We start from the raw sequence: 23,196 nt of genomic DNA, 5'->3' as shown, positions 1-23,196 counted from the left end.
TCAATAGAACTTTCAATTGAGCAAAACTCTGCTGAAATCTATCCGACCAAACAAATTCAACATTTTTTTGAACTAGCTTCGTCATCGGTAAAACAATTATCAAGAAATTCTTAACAAATCGATGATAATAACCAGCTAAGCCCAGAAAACTACATACCTCCGAGACATTTTTCAGAGCTTTCCAGTTTACAATAGCAGAAATCTTACTTGGGTCAACATGAATCCTATCCAAGGAAATCACTTGGCCAAGAAATTCAACTTCTCTGAGCCAAAATTCACATTTACTGTATTTTGCAAACAACTATTTCTCGCCTAAAGTTTGCAACACAATTCTCAAATGCTAAGCATGCTCAGATTCTGTTTTAAAAAAGATCAATAATATCATCAATAAACACAATTAGGAATCTATTCAGGTGAGGTTGAAAAACTCGATTAATTAAATCTATAAAAGCAACCTAGGCATTACGTTAGCTCGAGAGATCAACTCGAAATCACTAAGAGAGAGGTGAATTGGCCTTTAAGAAAATGGTGGAAGCAACGAATGGATGAGCAACAAAGAACACAATGATTTATAGTGGTTCGATCACAATTGCCTACTCTACTACCTTAGCTTGCCATAACTAAGGATTTTTCCAAATTTACTAATTTGATAACCTTTGAGGACAAAGTTTAACGTTACAATCTCCCTTAAGATTTTTACCCAAAATCTTAATATTGCAACTCCCTTAAGGTTTCTACCCAAACCTTAAGACTCAATCCTCTCAAAGAGTAAATTTAAATAGCAAACTAAGAAGTAATCCTTACAAGATGAGAATGTTTGCCAATTAAGAACAAATAAACAAGAATACACTTGAGCTAAAGAATAAAAATGAAAGCTCACAAGTGTGTACAAGAAAATGTATGAAAGAATTAAGCACTAAATTTGTATTGATTGATCTTTTGTCTTGATGATCTCTCTTATTGTTGTAGGACCTGTGGAAGATGACATTTATACTCTTTAATTCTTTTTCAATCGTTGTGGTTATGGGAAACATGAATAGAGCCATTGGGGATAAAAATACCAGATCATTAAATTCACCTATACCAAAATGTATCGATATTTTTTTAAGAATACCGATACTATTACATTTAATGTTTGATTTCGTGACCATTAAAGTTAGTTTACAACGATACCAAAGATAATTTATCAATACTTGGTAAAATGTATCGATACTTTTTGAAAAGGTATCGATACTTTTTGTAATTTATTGAAAACATAATGTAAATTTGGTATCGATTTTCGAATAAGTATTTATATTTTGAAAACTACCGATACTTGGCCAAAAAGTATCGATACTTTTTGGCCAAGAGCAATATTAACTTGTTTTTAAATAGTTGTAACTTGATTGAAAATGTTTAACTCAATTGAAACCATTTTTACTTGATTTTATCATTTTACTAATTTTGTTCAACTTTAACTTTTATTCAAAAACATTTTAATTTGTTATATCAAAACATTTTATCAAATAAAGCTAGGTATAACACATTAGCTAAACCAAACGACAATACCAAAAATTCATAGTGGCTATAACAAGTTCGAAAAACAGTTTTTGGTACTTCAATATCTTTAACTCGCAACTGATAATAACCGGATCTAAGGTCTATTTTTGAAAATACTGTTGTGCCTTTCAACTGGTCAAACAAATCATCGATATGTGAAAAAGGATATTTATTCTTTATTGTGACTTCATTCAATAACTGATAATTGATACACAGTCTCATCAACTCGTCTTTCTTTTTCACAAACAACACAGGTGCACCCTAGGGAGATGCACTCAGCTAAATAAAACCTTTGTTTGTCAACTCTTGCAACTATGCTTTAAGTTCTTTCAACTTAGTTGGTGCCATTCGATACGGTGCAATTGATCTTGTAGCAATCTCAAGCATCAAATCAATCACAAATTCAACTTCATGCTCAGACAATAATCTTGGTAATTCTTTAGGAAATACATCAATAAACTCGCTAACAATCGGTACCTTATCAATTTTTTATCTTGATTCTCAAGTATTAAGTTTATAAGCCCTGTATTCTCGAGTATCAAATTTTAGTCTATATTTCACTACACATCATGTAACGTCAACTAATCCATTCCCAGAATGATCTCAAATTCATGAAATGGTAACAACATCTAATTAGCAAGAAAGTCGCAACCCTGTATTCTCAGTAAACACTTTTAACATATTAAGTTAACTATCACACTCTGACCTATTGGATTATAACTCAAACATCAAACTCGGTTGGCTAATGTAGTGCAAATATACGAGTGAGTTGACCTAGGATCAATCAATGCATACATAGTAACATCAAAGAGATAGACTGTACTAGAAATAAAATTAGGTGCAGTAGCTTCCTCCCTGGCTTGGATGGCATATGCTCGAGCAGGCACTCTAGCTTCAGATCTAACAGTTGTGTCTTTGGTCCCACTATGATTAGCTCCACTATTATTACTCTAACTAGGACATCTACCTTTTTGAGGCGTAGACAACTGCTTTACACTTTACTCATCAGTATCTCCCGCTTTTCTCAGGCAATTACGCATGAAATGGTCTGTTAATCCACATATGAAACAAGCACCTAACTTGGTCCTGCATTCATCAGCATGTAACTTTCCATAATGTTTGCATATAGTCCTCAAAGCATTATGAACATTTCCAACACTATCTGCAAGTATTGCCTAAAATCTCAAATCATGCTGCCTCAATTTATTTCTACCCAAAAACCTAGATGGTGAAGTGAATCGGCTAAAAGCTTCTTTAATTTCTTTGAAGGTGAAGTAGAAAACGGTCTAGAGGAACTCTATTTACCGAAATCCTTAGCTTTTCTTTCATTCTATTTCTTATTGTTGTAAATTTCTTCCATCTTTTGTGCCTGATCAAATAACACCACGAACTCTCACAATTCCATCGCACCAACTAAAATTTTAATCTCATCATTTAACCCGTCTTCAAAATGTATACACATTTCTTCCTCAATTGACACAAATTCTGGGGCATATTTACTGAGTTGCACAAACTCTCGCTCGTACTCAGCTACAGATTTATTTCCTTACTTCAATTCAAGAAATTTTTTCTTTTTCCGATCCAAGTACCGTTTGCTGACATATTTTTTTCTGAACTCAGATATGAAGAAATCCCAATTTAATCTGTCTCTCGGTACAACTATTGTTAACATGGATCACCAGTTATAAGCCTCATCTTTAAGCAAAGACACATCACACCTAAGATAATCATCGGGAGAACAAGCCCTTTCATTAAAAACTCTCTTAATGTTTTCAAGAAAATATTTTGCTCTAGCTAGATTGTCATCTGATTTACCTCTGGATTCTTCGGTACCACACTTTCTAACCTTATCAATCGGGAGTCGTCAAATTGTTTTAGTTGTCTGAGGACACGAGGGTGCCACAAAAGGCACAAAAAAGACATTCTTACCATCACTTTCAGAAAGTCGTCAAACTGGTAGACTATGGCTTACTTCTTGTTCAGAAGCCAGAATATAACTGTTTACCTTATCAATGGCAGCTCGATTAGATTCTGCCAACATTCTTTAAATCTATAAGAAAAACAAGGTTAGGTCGGATCAAGTAACATCACACTATCGCATGTTTATGTGGCATGTAATTTATAGACTCTAAACATGCTACGTTGTAACACCTCTTACCCGTATTTCTTGCAGGAACAGAGTATGAGGTATTACTAGAACTCAACACTTATAATTTTTTTTATAAAAATTTCGGCAGCATTTCTGCTTATTTTTACATAAAACCCTCTGCAAATTTTCAAACACAATTTCAAACATATTCAATATTGCAACCAAATACAGTTGTATGTTCAAACACAATTTATCCATTAACAAACACCAACATTTTAAATCGAACCATACTATACATATACATATTTAAACCGCAATACATAAAGTCATCTATACATGCCATGTTTCCAAAGTATTAGTTACAAAATACCCAAAAAGTTGATGATAGTGTGGATGATTATCTGACGTCGTCCAAGTTCCGAACTGATTGATGTCACTATAATCAAGGGAAAATAAAAACGAGTAAGAATATAGCTTAGTAAGTAAACATATGACAAATAAATAAATTTCTCACATGATTACATAGTAACATAATTTTAATCACACTTAAATTTCATTAATTGTTCAATTTCCAGCAAGCTGTTTTTCTGAGTCACAGTCACTAATTTATTTTTATCTGGAGATACAGGGATCCAAATTGGATTATGTAAATTTTCCCCAAAACTAGACTCATATACCTTTCCACCATAAAATTTTCAGAATTTTTGGTTTAGCCAATTAGTACAGTTTATTCTTTAAACTTTTCCCTATTTCACTATCTGACAGTTCTGACCTCCCTTTACTAAAATTTACTTAACTCCCTGTATAAAATTTGAAAAATGATATCGTTTGTTTCTATTAAAAATAGACTCATTAAGGAATCCATACATATAAATTTCAAGCCATAATTATTTTTTTACGATTTTTTGTGATTTTCCAAAATTGGAACAGGGGATTTCGAAATCAATTCAACCCTGTCTCAATAAAATTCAAATATCCCCAAATATACAACTCTTTTGCTTGCTTTATTTCTTTCATCTGAAAATAAACTCATCCAGATTAAATTTCATATATTATTCAACCTCTAATTCATTCTCCACCATTTATGGTGATTTTTCAAAGTTTCCCAACTGCTGTTGTTCAAAACTGTTTTGTATTTAAATTGTTTCTTTTGTATTTTTGATATTTCCTCCCATCTTACATATGGATTGATTAAGTATCAAAACCCAATATTCCTCCCATAAACTTGTCCACCATATATAAATATTCACCTTTCCAATTTCCTCGTTGAACACTCGGAATGTTATCCGTTATCGGTGGATTCAACACTTAGCAACCACCAATGAGTCGGTGAATCAGCACTTAGCAACCCCTTTCACATTTAAGATACGGTGGGATCAGCACTTAGCAACCACCGATGATTTGGGGAATCGGCGCTTAGCAACCCCTCGGGGGAATCAACACTTAGCAACCGCCTTCACATTTAAGATACGGTGGAATTAGCACTTAGCAACCACCAATGAGTCGGGGAATCAGCACTTAGCAACCCCCTTCACATTTAAGATACTGTGGAATCAGCACTTAGCAACCACCAATGAATCGGGGAATCAGCACTTAGCAACCCCCTTTATATTCAATGTAATCCGGCCTATTCCGAGTGTTCAACCGAAAACCGTGTTTTTCAACACTTTACCACCTTTCCCAACTTAACCACAGTTTTAGAATCTTTGCCAAATATTTATTCTATGTTCAAATAAATCTCGACATATATCAAATAATATAAAAAATATGCATTATTTCACATGTTTACTTACCTCGGTGCAAAATATCGTAATTTTGCAATTTACTCCACTATCTTCTCTTTTCCCCGTTTGAGGTAGTCTTCTCGTCTTTCTTGATCTATAATAGCAAATTTAACTCATTTAATGTTAAAATTTAATAAAATAGTCCTCCACCCAACTTTTTGAAAAATTAAAATTTTGCCCCGAAACTTTTGAATATTTACACTTTTGTCCCTGAACTCAGAAATTAAATTTCATCTCTTATTATTATGTTTTACAACATGCTGAACACTTTTCCCTTCTATGGAAACATCAAATTCTCACTCTAACACATACTTTTGAACATTAACTATTTTTACCGATTGTGTCAATTTACCCGTTTTTGTTTAAAATCGCTTAGTAAAAATTGTTTAACATAATTTCTAGCTTCATATTACACCATAAAAGAGAAAAATAAACACTTTTCACCTATGAGTATTTTTCCAAATATAGGTTAAATTATTGCTAGAATAAGCTAAATTAAGCTACCGGGACTCTAAAAATGTAAAGAACATTAAAAACGGGGCTTGGAATCACTTACTATTGAGCTTGGAAGCTTAAAAACCCTAAATATAGGTTCCCCTTGCTGATTTCGTTCACCAAGAAGAAGAAGAGCACATTTTGCCATCTTTTTCCCTTTTTAATTCTTTTTATTACTAAATGACTAAAATGCCCCCATTTAAAAAAAATCTATTTCACCCATTTCTTATGTCTATTTTTGTCCATCAATTAACTAATGGTCTAATTACCATATAAGGACCCCCAATTTATAATTTCATAACAATTAGACACTTCTAACATGTAGAACTCAACTTTTACACTTTTTACAATTTAGTCCTTTTGACTAAATTGAGTGCCCAAACGTCGAAATTTTCGAACGAAATTTTTACAAAATTTTTCCGTGAAATTTTAGACCATAAAAATATAATAATAATAATAATATTTTCCCTTGTCGAATTTGTGGTCCCAAAACCACTATTCCGATTAGGCCTAGAATCGGGTTGTTACATACGTTTAGTCCAAGAATCGACTAAAATGTAGCTCTGATACCGCTAAATGTAACACTCTATACTGAGTCTGATTGTTCGACCCAAACTATAAGGTATTATAATTATAAAACTTTAACATCATTCTCAAATTAATAGAAATAACCAAATAATTCATTCATAATCATTTTTCATGTTATTAAATCAAAACGAAACTTAATTCAAGCTTATGGAACATTTAAAACAATACGGGAGTAATTCTAGATTAAAATTAAACTTTTACAAAATTTTAAGTAAAAATTGAAAACAAGGGTCACATGGCCGTACGCCCAGGCCATGTGACAGAGCTTAGCCCATGTGGCTCAAAAACATGGTCATGTGGCCAAATCGTGTAACAATCTGTGTTCTTGTAACTCAGGGTCACACAGTTATGTCGTCAAACCGTGTAACTCTTTAAGGCTGTGAGGACAAACCTACACCAAAAATCAAAGAGGCCACATGGTCGTGTCATGCAACCGTGTGAGACACATAGCCGTGTGACAGATCGTGTCACAGACCGTGTGTGCCCAAAATACCTTCAAACATAAGCCAATTCACCCATAATTTCTTAGACTCCAAGCCATTCATTTACCATAACATAAACCTATTCAAAAAGTACCAAAACATGCCAATTCACATTCAACTTATGTGCCTAACCAATATGCCCTCGTTGGCACCACAGTTCAAGCAAAAACAACAACTATCCAAACCAAGACATAATCAACATGTTAATCTCATTCAATCATCAACTAAGTCCCAAATACCATATGTCAAAATCATCCATTTATGCCATTTTCAAATGCAAATCATATTCCATATTAAGTTCATACGTTACCAAAACCAAAATGTAAAATTTACATCCTAAATGTCATTAGTCATAACCAAGATATCTATTATCATAAACATACCGAAACCTTATTTACATGCCATTTATAACTAGTCCAAAATAAACTAATAGCTACCGAAAGAATTGTCGGATAGTGTGATCTCCAACGATGTTCCAATTGACAGAAAAAGTCCGACAATCTACAAAGAAGAAAAATCAAATAGAGTAAGCTTACGTAAAACTTAGTAAGTTCATAAAATTAACATTCCTTTGTCTTGTTCCAACATTCCAACTAAACGAAATGGTTAAGCCTAAATAGTTCATATCACCAATACATAACATGTTAAGAATCATATACCAAGATATCATCGACCAACTATAATTAATCATACCATCTCATTTCATTTCTATTTCAATAACTAACTATTTTGCCTGAAGAACAATAGTAAATTGACTTCGGATACACGAGAGTGTAATGTTCACACAAGTTGACAAAAGGATATTAACCAATACACAATGCTGCTCACACAAGCTTTAGAGAATCAGTAACATATGTAGGATCTCAAGCCATCGGTATGATATCCATCATCGATACATAGTACCTAGAACTATAATCACCAGCACTAAGTGCCTGAAACTGTAACACAAGTACAAAGTACATAATACTGTAATCACTAACAACTAGTGTCTGAAATGCTCTAATGACATGTCATTTGTATCCTAGCTATTCACTAAGTTCACACGGGCTTATCCTGTTTTTCTGAGATCATCACATGTTCAAACTTTAAATTTCAATCTATTATCGTTCTATTTTATTACCTTTCAATAGATCATAGCATTATGCATATTCATATAACCAAACACATAATTAATTAAGACATTTACAAACTTAATAAATGTAATACGAACTTACCAAAATACGATAGCTATAAACACTCGATGACGACTACTCAATGACTTTTCCTTTCCCGTGATTATTAAGCGACTGATCCGTTTCTTGAAATAAATATAATAATTATTCAATTAAACAATTAAAATACCATAAAATAATTAAATTCACATATTTGACCCTTAATCAACATTTTACAATTTTACCTTTTATTCAATTTAGTCCCTAAACTCGAAACTTCCAAATCTATCACAATTAAACCAACCTCATGCTAGCCAAATTTTTTCGATGCAATTACAGCCCATATTTATTAAAATTTCATAATAATTTCATGTCAAGTTTAATATTTTATCAATTTAGTCCTTAAACTTAAAACTAACCAAAATCACTGTACAAAATAGTCCTATTTAACAACCAACCTTGTAGATCTATCATCAAACTTCGAAAACATCACAAATTTATCAACGGCATAAATCAAAATATTTAACATTTTTTATGAATTAATCCCTAAGTTAGCTAGATTAAGCTACAACGATCTAAAAAATAAAAAAATAACTAAAAACGGGCTTGAGTTTCATACCATGCAAGGAGATTAAAGCTTTACCGATTCTTTGGTTTCTCAATCTACGGAGTTTCGGTTGGAAGGGTTGAAGATGATGAAAGAAAATAAAATGGCTTTTACTTTTGTTTTCGTTTTATTATAGTTAACATTATTTTAATATAAAATAACATATAATTTAAAGAAAATTCCTTCAACAATAGTCCATCATATTTGATTAAGGGTAAATTTCTATTTAAACCCCTTGTACTTTAACTTTCCAAGCCATTTAACTAATGATAATCTATAAAGATTGACTTTTGCAGGTTTTACGATTTAGTCCTTTTCACTTAATTAACTATTTAAACGTTAAAATTTTCTAACCAAAGTTTAATATGACCCTGTAATAATCCTGATACTAAATAAATAATAAAATACTAACTGACTGGTCAGAATTGTGGTCCCGAAACTATTGTTTCTAACACCACTGAAAACGGGTTGTTACACCACTAGAAAACGAACTATTACATTAATAACTAAACAAAAAGAATAAATTATAGTGACTATATTGCGATCGAATGAGAGGATGGTAGAATGAAACCTTTATCTTGGAATTATCACAAGTGAAAAAGCGAATACTTATGGAGGGGCAATGGTGGTTGACAGTACAAGTGGAGAAATGCTTAGTATTAGCTTTGGTATTCAATCAATATCAAAGCTTCAAGTGAGAATTTTGATTCTCCGTTTTGCCTCAATTTTACTAGAGGAACAAGACATCAAGATCTACAGAGTACTTAATAAGAAAAAACAATGGTTGAATCTTATACTTGGTAGATCAAATATCAGTGGGAAGTTCTTTCGAACTTTTAAAGACATCCAAGACATGCTATCTTCTCTCCATCTTGTGCAAGGGTAGGAACACAAGCCATAATGTATTTCTTTATGTAATAAAATGGGGTAAATCATAAAAATAGACGCCCAACTATTGGTATGTTTCTGTTTTGGTAACTCAAGTTTAAAATTTTCTATTTTAGTCACTAACGTTATCGGAATTTAATATTTTCGTAACTCCTCTATTAAATCACTAACAGTAGTCTTTTTTATTTATTGTCATAATAACAAAAATTTCCCTCCAATGTTTACATATTATATCAATTTAGTCCCAAGCCTAAAAATGTCAACAAATTTAGCCCTCAACATTACAAATTTTGTCATTTTAATCTTGATTCTTAAAGATTAAAAATTAAATATTAAAAAAAATTTTAAAAGTTTAAAAAAATTATTTAAAAGTTTATTTTTCGATAGAAATACATACAAAATTATAAAATATTTTATAAATAAATGAATATCCATTTTCTCATTTTCTAAGATGAAATTTATTTTTTAAAATAATAATATTATAAATTAAAGAATTTAAAGGGAAAAATCATGAAGAAGATTTATGTAGATTCAACTTTTCCCTTTTTCCAACATTAATGGCCATCATGTTCTGGTTGGGTAAAAAACTATAACATGAGCTTGAAAGGGTGAGAATCAATGGCTTTAAGTTGTTTCCTAGAACGAGTTTGTTGCATTTGAGGTTGTGCTTGAGGGAGAGCATGATTGGGGATATATAGGTGATGATGAAGCCTTGGAGGCTTTGTAGGTGGAAGGTTATGCTAGCAGCTCCACATCTGATTCTTAATTCAATGATGCGATGATAGAGGATGTGGAAACTAAGGTGTTTGGAGTAAGAGTTATTTGTGTCGGTGCTTGTGGGTGAAGGTGGAGCCGAGTGCTCAACAAATTTGACAAGGATCGAGGAGTAAGGCCAGAGGTATAATAAAATTTATTATCCATAAAAAAACTTAAAAAAGGAAATGTTTGAGTTTTGTTTGTAGGTTTTATTTTTAAAAAAATATCTTTTATTTATAAAAATATTGTTTTAATAAATAAATTTCATGTCAAAAAATAAAAAAATAGATACTCATTTTGGTTTTATAATTTTTATGTATTGTTATAAAATATTATGTATTTTATTGAAAAATAAACTTTTAAATATTTTTTTATTTTTAAAGCTTTTTTAATTTTTAACAAGTATAACTATATTGATAGGATGTATAAAATTGATGGTTAAATTTATTAAATTTTTAGATTTAATACTAAAATAATAAAATTTATAAAAATTAAAGAATTAAATTAAATATTATAACAATATAAAAAAATTGCATGAATAACCAAAATATTAAATTGCAATAACTAAAAAAAAATTAAAGGTATTTGAGGAAAATCAAGAATAGGTGGTGACTATTTTCACAAAAAAGGAAGTGTTGCAAACATCTGATCCATTTATTTTACCTAAATAGTCCAAAAAATATTATATTTACAAAAATAACTCAAATTTAAAAACAATCATCAAAATAATTTGAAATGAACAGTAAAATAGGGTTGTGGCTTGTCAATGGCCGGAATCAACTCATATTTTGGACCCATAATTGCCTAATACTTATGTCAGACTTAAAAAAAATATTTTTTTTGTTTTTGCCTGTCAATGGCAGGAACCAATGTATTTTTTAGATTATATAATACTGATATACAAAAAATAAAAAAATAAAAAAAAAATTGGGTGCTGGCCTGTCAATGGGCGGCACCCCTATACACGGAAAAAAAAATTCAAGTTTTGGTCTGTCAATGACCGACACCAGAATACGAGAAAAAGTAAAAAAAAATAGTAGTGGCCTGCCAATGGCCGGCACCACCTTTTTTGTGGGAATTTTTTTTTACTTTTTTCATGTCAATAGCAGGTATCAGTATACGAAAAATGTAGAAAAAAAAATTTTGGTGGTGGCCTGCCAATAGTCAACACTATATTTTTTGTGAGAATTTTTTTTACTTTTTTCGTATACTGATACCTGGTATTGACACGAAAAAAGTAAAAAAAAAGTGGTGCCGGCCATTGGCAGGCCACCACCAAAATTTTTTTTTCTACTTTTTTTATATACTAATACTTGCTATTGACACGAAAAAAGTAAAAAAAAATTCCCACAAGAAAGGTGGTGCCGGCCATTGGCAGGCCACCACCAAAAAAAGAATTTTTTTTTTACTTTTTTCGTATATTGATACCTGCTATTGACACGAAAAAAGTAAAAAAAATTCCAAAAAAAAGGTGGTGCAGGCCATTGGCAGACCATCACCAAATTTTTTTTTTTACTTTTCCTCATATTCTGATACCAGCCATTGACAAACCAAAACTCGAAAAAAAATTTATGTGTACAGAGGTGCCAGCCATTAACAGGCTAGCACCCAAATTTTTTTTTTCTTTTTTGTATATCAGTATTATACAATCTAAAAAAAATACATTGGTTCCGGCCATTGACAGGCCAGAACCAAAAAAATTATTTTTTTTAAGTCTGACACAATTATCAGACAATCATGGGTCTAAAATACGAATTGATTTTGGCCATTAATAGGCTACAACCTTATTTTATTGTTTATTTCAAATTATTTTGATGATTATTTTTAAACATAAATTATTTTTGTAAATATAATAATTTTTTAGACCATTTAAATAAAATAGCCCGTATTGGGACATCGCCAATCAAAGTCCCACTTTTTTCCTTTACACAAACAACACGTGTCCTGTTTTTATCTGGGAGAATCTTTCTCTACTTCACTGACGTGTCCTCCCTAATCATTCTTCCTTGCCAACAATAATAAAATAAAATAAATTAATGTTGAAATTATGGCCAACGTTAAAATCCTTGCACGTGGCTTTCATCTCTCTTCATTCCTTTCGTGTCAGAACATTGCATTGTGTTGCTACCTTTTCATTGGCTATATTTTAAATAGTAAAAATAATTTATATATTTTTCATTAAACCAAAACCTAATAATATAAAACATTGAGAACCCATCTAAATTATCATAAATTGTACCCAAAAAATAATATCTAATTAGAATCAACTATAAAAATTAAAATTTCTATTTACAAACAAAATTATTCACAAATTTCGAAATAGAGAATAATATGTAATCCAATCAGAATTAATATTTATTCAGGATGAAATTAAATAGGCGTTACGTTTATTTGTTAAAAGCACCACATTGTCCATCTAAATTACCCTCAAATTTTTTTCTTATTTATAATTAAGCAAACCCACGTGGCGATTCCTCAAACACCTAAACCAACTCGTACAGTCCTTGCCGGCTTTTCCCAACTAAGTAAAAAAAAATCGCCAAAAAGGTAATATACTTCAACACTTTGTCTCTTCAAATTATATTTCGAAACGTGTGTATATTCTTTTATAATATTTGTATTTTCATGGTCAAATTTTGGTTTCATCTCTCTATTATCTTTAATTTTTACACATAATCCTTATACTTTAATTTTACATAACATTATCCCTCTTCTTTTATTTAATTCATACTTTAGCAACTAAAATATTAACATTTTTAAAAAAAATATACAAATATACATTCAAACTCATCATACAAACATAGATTTACTTAAGATTGAGCAAGAAAATCGAAAAATCAAAAATCTATCTAAACATAGTATTTTGAACAATTTTGGTTCACAATTTAAAAATCGTGATTACTTGAACTAATCAAAGTCTAATTTTAATTTTTTATGATGTAAAATAGTGTAAATAACTTAAATATTATATAAAATTTATTTTTTAAAGAATATTGATTATTTTTATTTACTAGAAAATTTAATTTTTAAAAGAATATTTATAAACTTTTTTTTGAAATATTACCGAATAATGTTAAAAAGGCATAAAATAAATTCTATTTATAGAAATAAAGTCCAAAAATTCAAAATTCAAAATTAGTATAAAAACCAAGAATGAAATCAAAATATCATAAATTGTTGAAATAAATAAAAGCGTTACACCAAACTGAACACAACCCTAGATTTATTTGTTATGGGATAGATGTTTTTAGGAAAGATTAACATAGCATTTTAATCAAAATGATTAACAATGTGAATTATTTGAACTAATTATTCTTATTATAAAAAATAAAAAAGTTAAATTATGTCATATTAAAATAAAGGGACCAAAGCCAGAAATTGACCAATTTCTTTGATGTGAATAATCCAAGTTTAAGCTTTTATATACATGGGTTAAGGCTAACTTAGATCAAGGGCTAGTTTTTTTTTTTTTTCTGTTTCATAGGCTAAGACAATAGCTTTATTTATACCAAAAAAAAAAACTCTTTTTGTTGGGTTTTATTTACTTTGTTTAATGTTTCCATCAAAAATGGGATCAGAAGCAAGTGAAAACAGAAGCAAAGAAATGGAGAATCTTTCTTTGCAAACAGAAAATTCCCCAAGAAACCTGTTACAAAGATTCATGTCGAGAGAAACACTAGATTCAACAAGAAGTGAAGGTGAAGATGATGAAGATGAAGAAGTGGAGCTGAATCTTGGGTTATCATTAGGAGGCAGATTTGGGGTTGATAAGCATGCAAGTAAGTTGAAAAGGTCATCATCTATTGCTGGTTCAATACCAATATTTAGAGAAGATGATAGTGCCAATGCTCCACCACCATCTGTTCCTCACCCAACAACTCTCATCAGAGCCTCTTCTTTGCCCACCGTGACTGAGGAAGAGTGGAGGAAGAGAAAAGAGTTGCAGACCCTAAGAAGGATGGAAGCTAAGAGGAGAAGAAGTGAGAAGCAGAGGATTTCAAGAGGGAAAATGGAGGAAAGTAAAGGCCTTCAAGGTACTTTCTGCAGCATTATCTATGGGGGATTTGTATTGTATGTTTACAATTAGTTTCATACATAAGACCATTTGATGTAGATACCGATTTTGACCTAAGTTATTCTTGATGCTCAAGTGTGAGCATGTATTAGATTTTTCTTCTTCGTCATGTATTTGGACTTTAGTGGTCTTCATCTCACTTATAAACAAATTAATATGGCTGCATTTCTTTTTCTCTAAAGCATAAGTAACATTGCTTCTTATCATCACTAATTAGTTTAGACTTGTTTGATGTTCCTAAATATCTGCTAAACTTGTTGATTATTTTGGTACTTGGATGAATAATTTGTTTTGAATTTAAAGCACATGAAGTTCCTTTAATGGATGTTTGTTGGGAGAATAATTTCCAGGAAACAAATGGAGATATGTGGATCCAATATAATGCATTTTAAATAGCAATTATGGTGGTAATGGGATCTGGATGCAAAATGATGTGTTATTTCTTGTGAATTATTTGATTCAAAATTGTCAAGACATGGAAAGTTTCAATGTTAAATTTCCATTTATGATAAAAACAGTGATTACTCGCAGCTGGTTTTAATGGTTCTCATGATTACAATCACTTCAGGAGCTAGAAATTCTGGTGAAGCAAGAAGCTCTGGTAGTGCTTCATCCTTGCAAGAACAAGGTGACTCAGAGGCAGCTACCGGTTCTTCAGGGACAAAGACGAGCAGGAGTGAAAGAACTCTGGGACTGGTAGGTGAGACAGTCGAAAATAAGGAGAAAGGAGGGGGAAAGGCGATGGAAGATATGCCTCATGTGTTCACAAAGGGAGAAGGTCCTAATGGGAAAAGAGTAGATGGGATTTTATACAAGTATGGGAAGGGAGAGGAAGTGAGGATAATGTGTGTATGCCATGGCAATTTTTTTTCTCCAGCAGAGTTTGTGAAGCATGCAGGTGGTGGTGATGTGGATAACCCTCTTAGGCATATAGTTATTAACCCTTCCTCTTCTTCCCTTTTGTAATGTGGAGTATATGGCAACCCCCCACAAAAAATGGGGCACTGTAAGTGAAAAGTTTTAAAAAAACAAATTCTTTGCAATGTCTACAATAGTTAATTTACTCTTGCTGATGTTCGACTGCCTATTTTCGGATTCTGCAGTTTCCTAGAAAAAAAAATCTTGATACCATCAAAGTAAAAGATCAGCATCTCCATCTATGAGGAAAAGATTATATTGTGATACTAAACCTGCCTCAGTCAACATTAGATATGCAAAGTTTGTTATGATTTGTACACTTTGAGCTGTTCCTTCTAGATCAAGTCATGCACCTAGAAACCATATTATTGAACTGAAGAAGGTTGAATTCGTTTCAACCTTCGGACAACTTGCCTCATGGTTGGTCTGGTCGAGAGGCTATCGACTGTACATGTGACGGCCAAGTGCAGCAGTTCTACCAGATCATGATGAGGACCTGCATCCCTTAACCTTAAAGTGAAAACATCCTTTGCTTGACCCTGTTGAAGCAGCATGCGGGCCCAAGAGACAATATTGAAACCATTTGCTTGTGAGGAGAATGAAGGATCCAAAGCTTTCTTATCTGATATCAACTCAAGCAACACGATACCATAGCTGTAAACATCAGCCTTCTCGGATACACGACAGGTCATGGCATACTCGGGTGCAACATATCCGAATGTGCCAGCTACACCGGTTGTTGCATGGGTTTCAGATGTACCCAGAAGCCTTGATAATCCAAAGTCAGACAGATAAGCATTACAATCATTGTCCAACAATATGTTACTCGGCTTGACATCCCGGTGTAGCACTTTCGGGGTGCATTCGTCATGCAGATAAGCAAGTGCATGGGCTATATCGAGAGCAATCTTGTGAATAATTTTCCAATCTACAGCTCTAGTGGATCTTTCCCTAATAAAATTTTCTAAATTACCACCTGGTAAGTAATTATATAAGAGAAACATATCCGTTTCACTGGCATGGTACCCTACAAGAGTTACAAGATTAGGGTGCCTCATTGTCTCAAGGGTCTTTACCTCGGCATGGAATTGCTGGATACCCTGAAACCTTCCAACAGCAAGCCTCTTGATTGCCACTGAGATTCCTGGAGCTATTTCAGCCCTGTAAGTGGCACCAAAACCACCAATTCCTATGCATTTGCCAGCACTGAAATTCCCAGTTGCTTGGACTATAGTTTCATACGTCAATGGAACCCCAATGTTGACGAAAGCTGTAATTTCCCTTGATTCAGAAACCTGAACCCTGGACTTTGGGACCCGTTTCCTGGTGTAAAAGAAGAGGACAGCTAGAACTAGAAGAACTGAAACAATGGCCGAGGCACATGCTATGGATGCGATCTCAATGGGACCTAAGCTTTTATTGACAGTTCTGTTACCCAAAGAAGAAGCTACTTCATTTTGTGAATCTTCAGTGTTAATCGTCATATCAGCGGATCGTACAGCTAGTGACTTTGATGAAAGTTCTGACACTTCAAGGGAACGAAACTGTCCAAAGCTCGAAGGAATAGCACCACTCAGGTTGTTACTCCCCAAGGAAAGGTGTTTGAGATTTTTCAACTGATAGAGCCCTTTGGGTACCAGACCTCTAAGTTTGTTTCCACTTAGGTCAAGTAAAACAAGGGACTTCAAGTCCCTGAAACTTTGGGGAACGATTCCTTCAATCTGATTCTTAGAGACATCCAAAAATTTAAGGGACCTGCAAATTACACCAATTCTTGATGGAATATGACCAGACAATCTGTTATTGCTAACATTGACTATCATCCCATGGAGCTTATTACAGTTTACAAATAAACTTCCCGGAAATGATCCAGTGAGATTGTTTCCACCAGTAAGAAAAGCATATTCAATCTGCTTAACGAATCTTGCTGGTGCAATTGGTAGCCATGGGAGTGAACCAGAGAAGTTATTTCCACCAAAATTGTGAATCAACACAGCTTTCGAACCCTGAAATGGCAAAATTGTTTCGAGGCGTGTTTTACATGTAAAGAATGACAGATAAGCAGATGGCGGATCATGGGGTTGGAGAAGTTCAAAACTAGAGGATAAAATACCAGGGCAGGCACGGTAATTGAACCTGGGGATTGATCCTGACATGAGATTTCCACTGATATCAAAGAGTGTCATACAAGGAACTCGAAGCTGCTCATCAAGCTCCCCAGTTAGCCTGTTCGAGCTCAAATCTAGATGACTTAGTTTCTTGCATCCATTGAACACTCCAAAGACATCCCCATCAAAGTGGTTCTGAGCTAAGTTTATGATTTCCAAGTTCTCGCAACCACCCCAATTTCTTGGTAACTTACCCTCAAGATTCGCCCTGAGCGCCCAAAGAACTTTAAGCTTTGGAAGGGTTGTGATTCCCATTGGAATGGAGCCTTGGAAACTATTATACTCATCGGTATTAGAATGTGGCAGTCTAAATGACAGCTCTTCATTTGAATTCTGCCCACTCAGCAAGGGATCGAAAAGATTAGAGAGGACAAGAATGGACAACCGAACACAATCTCCAAGCTCTGTGGGGATAAAACCGCTAAGATTGTTCCTAGCAACATCAAGAACCTCAAGCTCATGCAGCTGGCCAAGCTCATTAGGAATAACACCATCCAACATGTTGGAAAACAACACAAGAGTCCGTAACTGCCGACAATTCCCCAAACTACCGGGTATATGCCCAACTAGGAAATTGCCAGACAGATCAAGATGCTCTAGATACCGACAATTACTTTCAAAAAAATCAAGAATCGAACCGTTTAGCTGATTATTAGACAAATGAAGTCCTTTCAAATAATAGAAACTACCAAAATAATCAGGGATAGACCCCTTCAGCTTATTCCCAGCTAAATTCAAAACCTCCAAATCCACAAATTTTGACAAAGACCCTGGGATCTCCCCTTCTAGTGCATTAAACCCGAGATTCAAAACCCGCAAATTCCTCAGCCCCACAATTTCATCAGGCAACTTCCCAGTAAATGAATTCCCTTCAAGATCAAGTTGTTCTAATTTCTCTAAACCCCATAATTCTAAAGGAATCTCACCGCCAATGTCATTAAAAGCAAGAGAGAGAACTCTAAGTTCAGTAAGTTTCCCAATCAAAGGTGACAAGTATCCCACTAATTTCCCCCTTGAACATGCTCTTCTTCTAAATCCAAAACCATAAAATGGAAGAAGCTTTGAAGAAGGAGAACAAGGTGGAGTAAAGTTACCTTCACAACAACCACCACCAGCAATATTAATGGAGATGACCTGAGACCTTGAATTGCATGAAACTCCATGCCAAGAGCAGTGGTTTGGGTTCTTCGAAAGGTCCCAGCTTGAAAGTATCCCAGAAGGGTCAAAAACAGAGGTTTTGAACTCCAACAGGATCCTTCTCTCAGGAACCAACAACTCCCCTGAAACTAAGCAGAAGACAAACAAAAACAAGACCAAACCTTTGCACAACAAATGACATCTCATATTTGTTTCCCAAGAAAACAAAAACAAACCCAACAAGAACAACAAAAAGAATTCTCTCTGAGCTTCAAAAAGTCCGCCAAAAGCCACTCACTCCTTTCACCCCCAAAGGAAAAAATTATTTTGTTTTTCTTAAACAACGGGAGAGAAAAGAAGAGGGGGTCTTTGGAGAAGAAAAACGCGTTTCTTTTTAAAAATTTGCTCTTTATTTTTTTGCTTCTTGTCGATGGAGTCGTGCAAAGTCTGGGTGTTTGAGCTTTGGTCTGTTCCTTTTCTCACTATTTTTGGGTTATTTTCCTTGCAAATGGAGAAACAGGGAAGAGGGGGCCACGTAGTGTAAATGGATGATGGGGGGTGATAGTGGGGTCCATCGGCGGGTCAATTAATGCATCTGAACTGTCAACACACGGCGGCTCCGGGAAGGACCAGATGGAACTGGTGGGTCCCTTTCTTGTTTGCTTTTACGTGGAATATCTTTGCCTCTCAGTTAGAAGCCTGCGCTGTCGTTTTCCGTCACGTGGAAAAATGGAAAAAGGGTGAAACTGAAAGGTTAAAATCTGTTTTTAGTCCCTGCACTTTTACAATTTTTGAGATTTAATCTCTATGTTTTAAAAGTTAAAGGCTTAATACATAATTTGGTGCATAAGTTTTGACACTTTTTTCTAATGTGGTACCTATGTTATTTTTTAGTCCAATCCGGTATTTGTATATGACAAAAGTTATATATTTTGGCACACAAAGATCATGCTATTAATTTTTTAGTGTTTACTTCGACTTCTAGAGCTGATTTGATGAAAATTCATAATTAGCTAATAATATTAACACTTAATTTTCATTGAATCAACTCTAAAACATGAATGAAATCACATCCATCGGATTGTATTTGATAAATTAATCGTAAAATTAAAAAAGTTCACAATTAATACAAAATTTATTCTATTAACAATGTCATAAAAATTCAAAGCTAATACTATTAGTAATTAACTTTCATCGAATCAACTCAAATTAAAACTAACCGTTAACATTGTTACCTTTGAATACCAAAATATATAATTTTTGTTAAATACAGATACGAAATTGAATAATAAAAAACATAGTATCACATTAAAAAAAATGTCAAACTTAGGTATTAAATAATATATTAAAAAAAAGCTAAAAACTAAATCTTCCTACTTTTTAAACCTAAAGTCTTTGTCCAGTAATTAATACCATTAATAATTTTCATCAAAATTTATTAACTTAATATATTTATTTTTCATTAATTATATGCTAGATATATGAGAGAAGCTTAATCATATGCTAAGTTAGCATTTTAAGTACAAGGATTAAAACTATAGGGACGGATAACAGATTTCAACTAGAGGTGATCATGGGTCGGGCCCAGAAAAAAATTTCTGCCGGCGTCCTAGGCCCGGGCCTGACCCGGCCTGAAATATGGGCCTAAAATTTTGTCCAGGCCCAGCTCGAGAAAAAATTCCTAAACCCGAGCCCGGCCCATTTTTTAATAAACACCAAAAATTTATTTTAAAAATAAAAAATAAAAAAGTATTTTGAAAATATTTTAAAAATAAAAAATAAAAAATAAATATTTATTATATATTCGGGCCGGCTCGGGCTGGGCTCGGGCCAAAAAAGTGGTGCCCGAGGCCAAGCCAGTTTTTTAAACGAGCCTCGTTTTTTTGCCCAAACACATTTTTCGAGCCTATATTTTTACCCAAACCCTCTCGTGTTTCGGGCGGGCCATCGGGCCAGGCTGGACAACCCGACCCATCATCACCTCTAATTTCAAACAATCTGAAAACTACAAAGGATGCACGAGGAACTGGACTTTTCGCTGACACAACCCTACCGCCAGCGTTAATTATGTAACAAATTTATTAGTCGCCCTTTATTTTTATAATGGTTTCGAATGAATAATTTAAATTTCGAATTGAATTTTATAATTTAAATAATATACGGGTGTAAATATTTTTTTTTGCCTGTTGATTTTAAAAATGAGCAAATTCTTCTCTCAATAAAAATAACAAAAAAATTTTAAATTTCAAAATATTTATAAAATTTATAAAATTTATATTTTTAATATATATATATTAAAATATGAAGAATATCGAAACAAAGTTAAATTTTAAAAAAAATTCTAAAAAAAGAATTTTGAGGCTTAAATAAGTTAATTAATAATCCAAGTTTATCATAGTAAAAGATATATATATAAATATATATATTTTATTTGAAAAAGTTTTCAAATATATATGCTTTTAAATTCATGTGCTCTTACATGTAATTAGTTATATTATAACAATATTTTAATTTAACATGTTTAATTTTTTTAATTTAACTTGAACAATTTCACTTTAATTCAGCTTGATTCAAATTTCATTTCACTTAACTTGATTTGAAAAAATTTCAAACCGAGTTAGTATGATAAAATATGACTCGTTAACTCGAAAATTTTTCACTTGATTCGACCAAGCGCTCACCCCTAATAGTTAGTCACAAAATAAAGAATAGTTAGTACAAATTTTAATTTAAAATTAGAAATATGAGTAATAACTCTTTTAAAAAATAAGATCTTTTCAAAACAAACAAAAACTTTGCATTCTCTTTGCTAAAAATAAATCATGAGTGTGACTAAATATTACAAATTAAATTACTTTATTATTAACTTATATACTAGAATATGTGTAAAAATAATACTCTTACCAAATGTAACATTAATTCATAACGTATTAATTATATATTTTTAATACCATATTTTTACTAATAATAAAATTTTTATTTTTTTATTAAAAGCTAGAAACTTTTTTTTGAATAATTTTATTATAAGTTTTGATAATAATTTTAAAAACTGTTTATTTAATAGTAGAAAAATGCAGGGTAAATTACACTAACAGTCACTCAACTTTGGGTAGTTGATAAAATAGTTACTCAAGTTTCCTCAACTTTCAAAAAATAACAAAATAGTCACCACAAATCATTTTCCGTTACAGACTTAACAGAAATACCATTTCTTGCCCCCTATCACTGCTCTCACATCCTTCTCCCTCTTCTCCACCTGACAAAACAGTTACTCATGTTTCAATTCAGTCACTCAACTTTCGAAAAATAACAAAACAGGTGTCGAAACCATTTTTTTATTGAAAAACAAAAATTTAGTTGTCGACTGAAAAACAAAAATTGGGAGTCGCCACCGACCTTTATTGAGGTGCGATCGGATCACCTTGAAAACAATTTTAGGTCTACGAATTTTGAGAAAATGAGTTCGGGAGACGTTTACGTACGAGGAAGGGTTAGCACCCTCGTAACGCCCAAAATTGGTACCGAGTTGATTGTTTAATGTCTTAGTGTTGAGAATTTGAAAAGATTTTAAAATGCGATCCTTCCATTTTTTATTAATGTTAATTTTATAAAAGATGCGTGGATAAATCGATGCGGATACCAAAGACCTCCTTGTCTCAAAGTAATAAAATGACACACCCAATACATTAGGGCACGACATTTTTAGTTCTCGAGAATAAGTTTGTCTTTTGATTTTCAAAACTTGCGTGATGAAGTTTAAAAAGGATGTTCAATTGCTTTAAGTCAGATGAAAAATCGAAACCCAATACGTTAGGGCACGATTTCTCAAAATTCCGAGCATTGAATATTGCCCTTATTATTCTTTAAATTTTCATTTCGAGGAAACGACATGTCACATCCAATACATTAGGACACGACGTATCGAATTCCGAGAATGAGTTTTAATTTATGTATTTTGATTAAAGAAAACTTTTGATTATTTAGATTCAACGAGGAAAAATGGAACCCAATACATTAGGACTCAATTCTCTCGAGGATTTCAAATATCGAGTATATGTGTTATTTTGAATGACTTTTATATAAAATGATTTTGATATTTAAATAATATGAAGCGTAACCTTTTAAGCAAATAAAATACGATTGAATGATGATGTACAACGTGAATTGATCATTCGTAAATTTAAATATACACTAATGAATACAAACAATCAACAAATAAATTTAAATGAGCATAGCAATAATAATTTCATACATTATGTAAATATCAACATTGGCTAATAAGAGGAAACTAATTGAAAATCAAGCAAAAATAACACAAATGAAATATATAAATTTAAACATAATTTAAGAAATAAATATAATATGTATAAATTAAAAGGTTAAAATAAATTTGAATAAATTAACAATATTGAAATAAGTTGAGATAAATTAAAATGTTAAAATATTGGAAAGAGAAAAAATATCTATATAATAATATGAAATTAACATTAGATTATGTATGTTTAGATAATGAAAATAA

At 32.4% G+C, this 23,196-nt stretch overlaps 2 protein-coding genes across 2 annotated transcripts; one reads left to right on the top strand and one right to left on the bottom strand.

Annotated features, from left to right (window-relative positions):
• Nucleotides 1-13,824: 13,824 nt before the first annotated feature.
• Nucleotides 13,825-15,527, top strand: LOC107918304 (ninja-family protein AFP3). Its single transcript, XM_016847830.2, has 2 exons — nt 13,825-14,413; nt 15,023-15,527. The coding sequence occupies exons 1-2, from the start codon at nt 13,933-13,935 to the stop codon at nt 15,418-15,420; spliced, it is 879 nt and encodes a 292-aa protein (XP_016703319.2). The 5' UTR covers nt 13,825-13,932; the 3' UTR covers nt 15,421-15,527.
• Nucleotides 15,528-15,612: 85 nt separating this feature from the next.
• On the bottom strand, nt 15,613-19,609 carry LOC107918303 (LRR receptor-like serine/threonine-protein kinase RPK2). The gene has a single exon (XM_016847829.2). It carries the CDS (start codon nt 18,882-18,884, stop codon nt 15,738-15,740), a length of 3,147 nt encoding a protein of 1,048 aa, XP_016703318.2. The 5' UTR covers nt 18,885-19,609; the 3' UTR covers nt 15,613-15,737.
• Between the last annotated feature and the right edge of the window lie 3,587 nt (nt 19,610-23,196).

Source organism: Gossypium hirsutum, chromosome D13 (assembly GCF_007990345.1).
Source record: "Gossypium hirsutum isolate 1008001.06 chromosome D13, Gossypium_hirsutum_v2.1, whole genome shotgun sequence".
NCBI lineage: Eukaryota > Viridiplantae > Streptophyta > Magnoliopsida > Malvales > Malvaceae > Gossypium > Gossypium hirsutum.
This window is presented reverse-complemented; position numbering and strand designations above follow the sequence as displayed.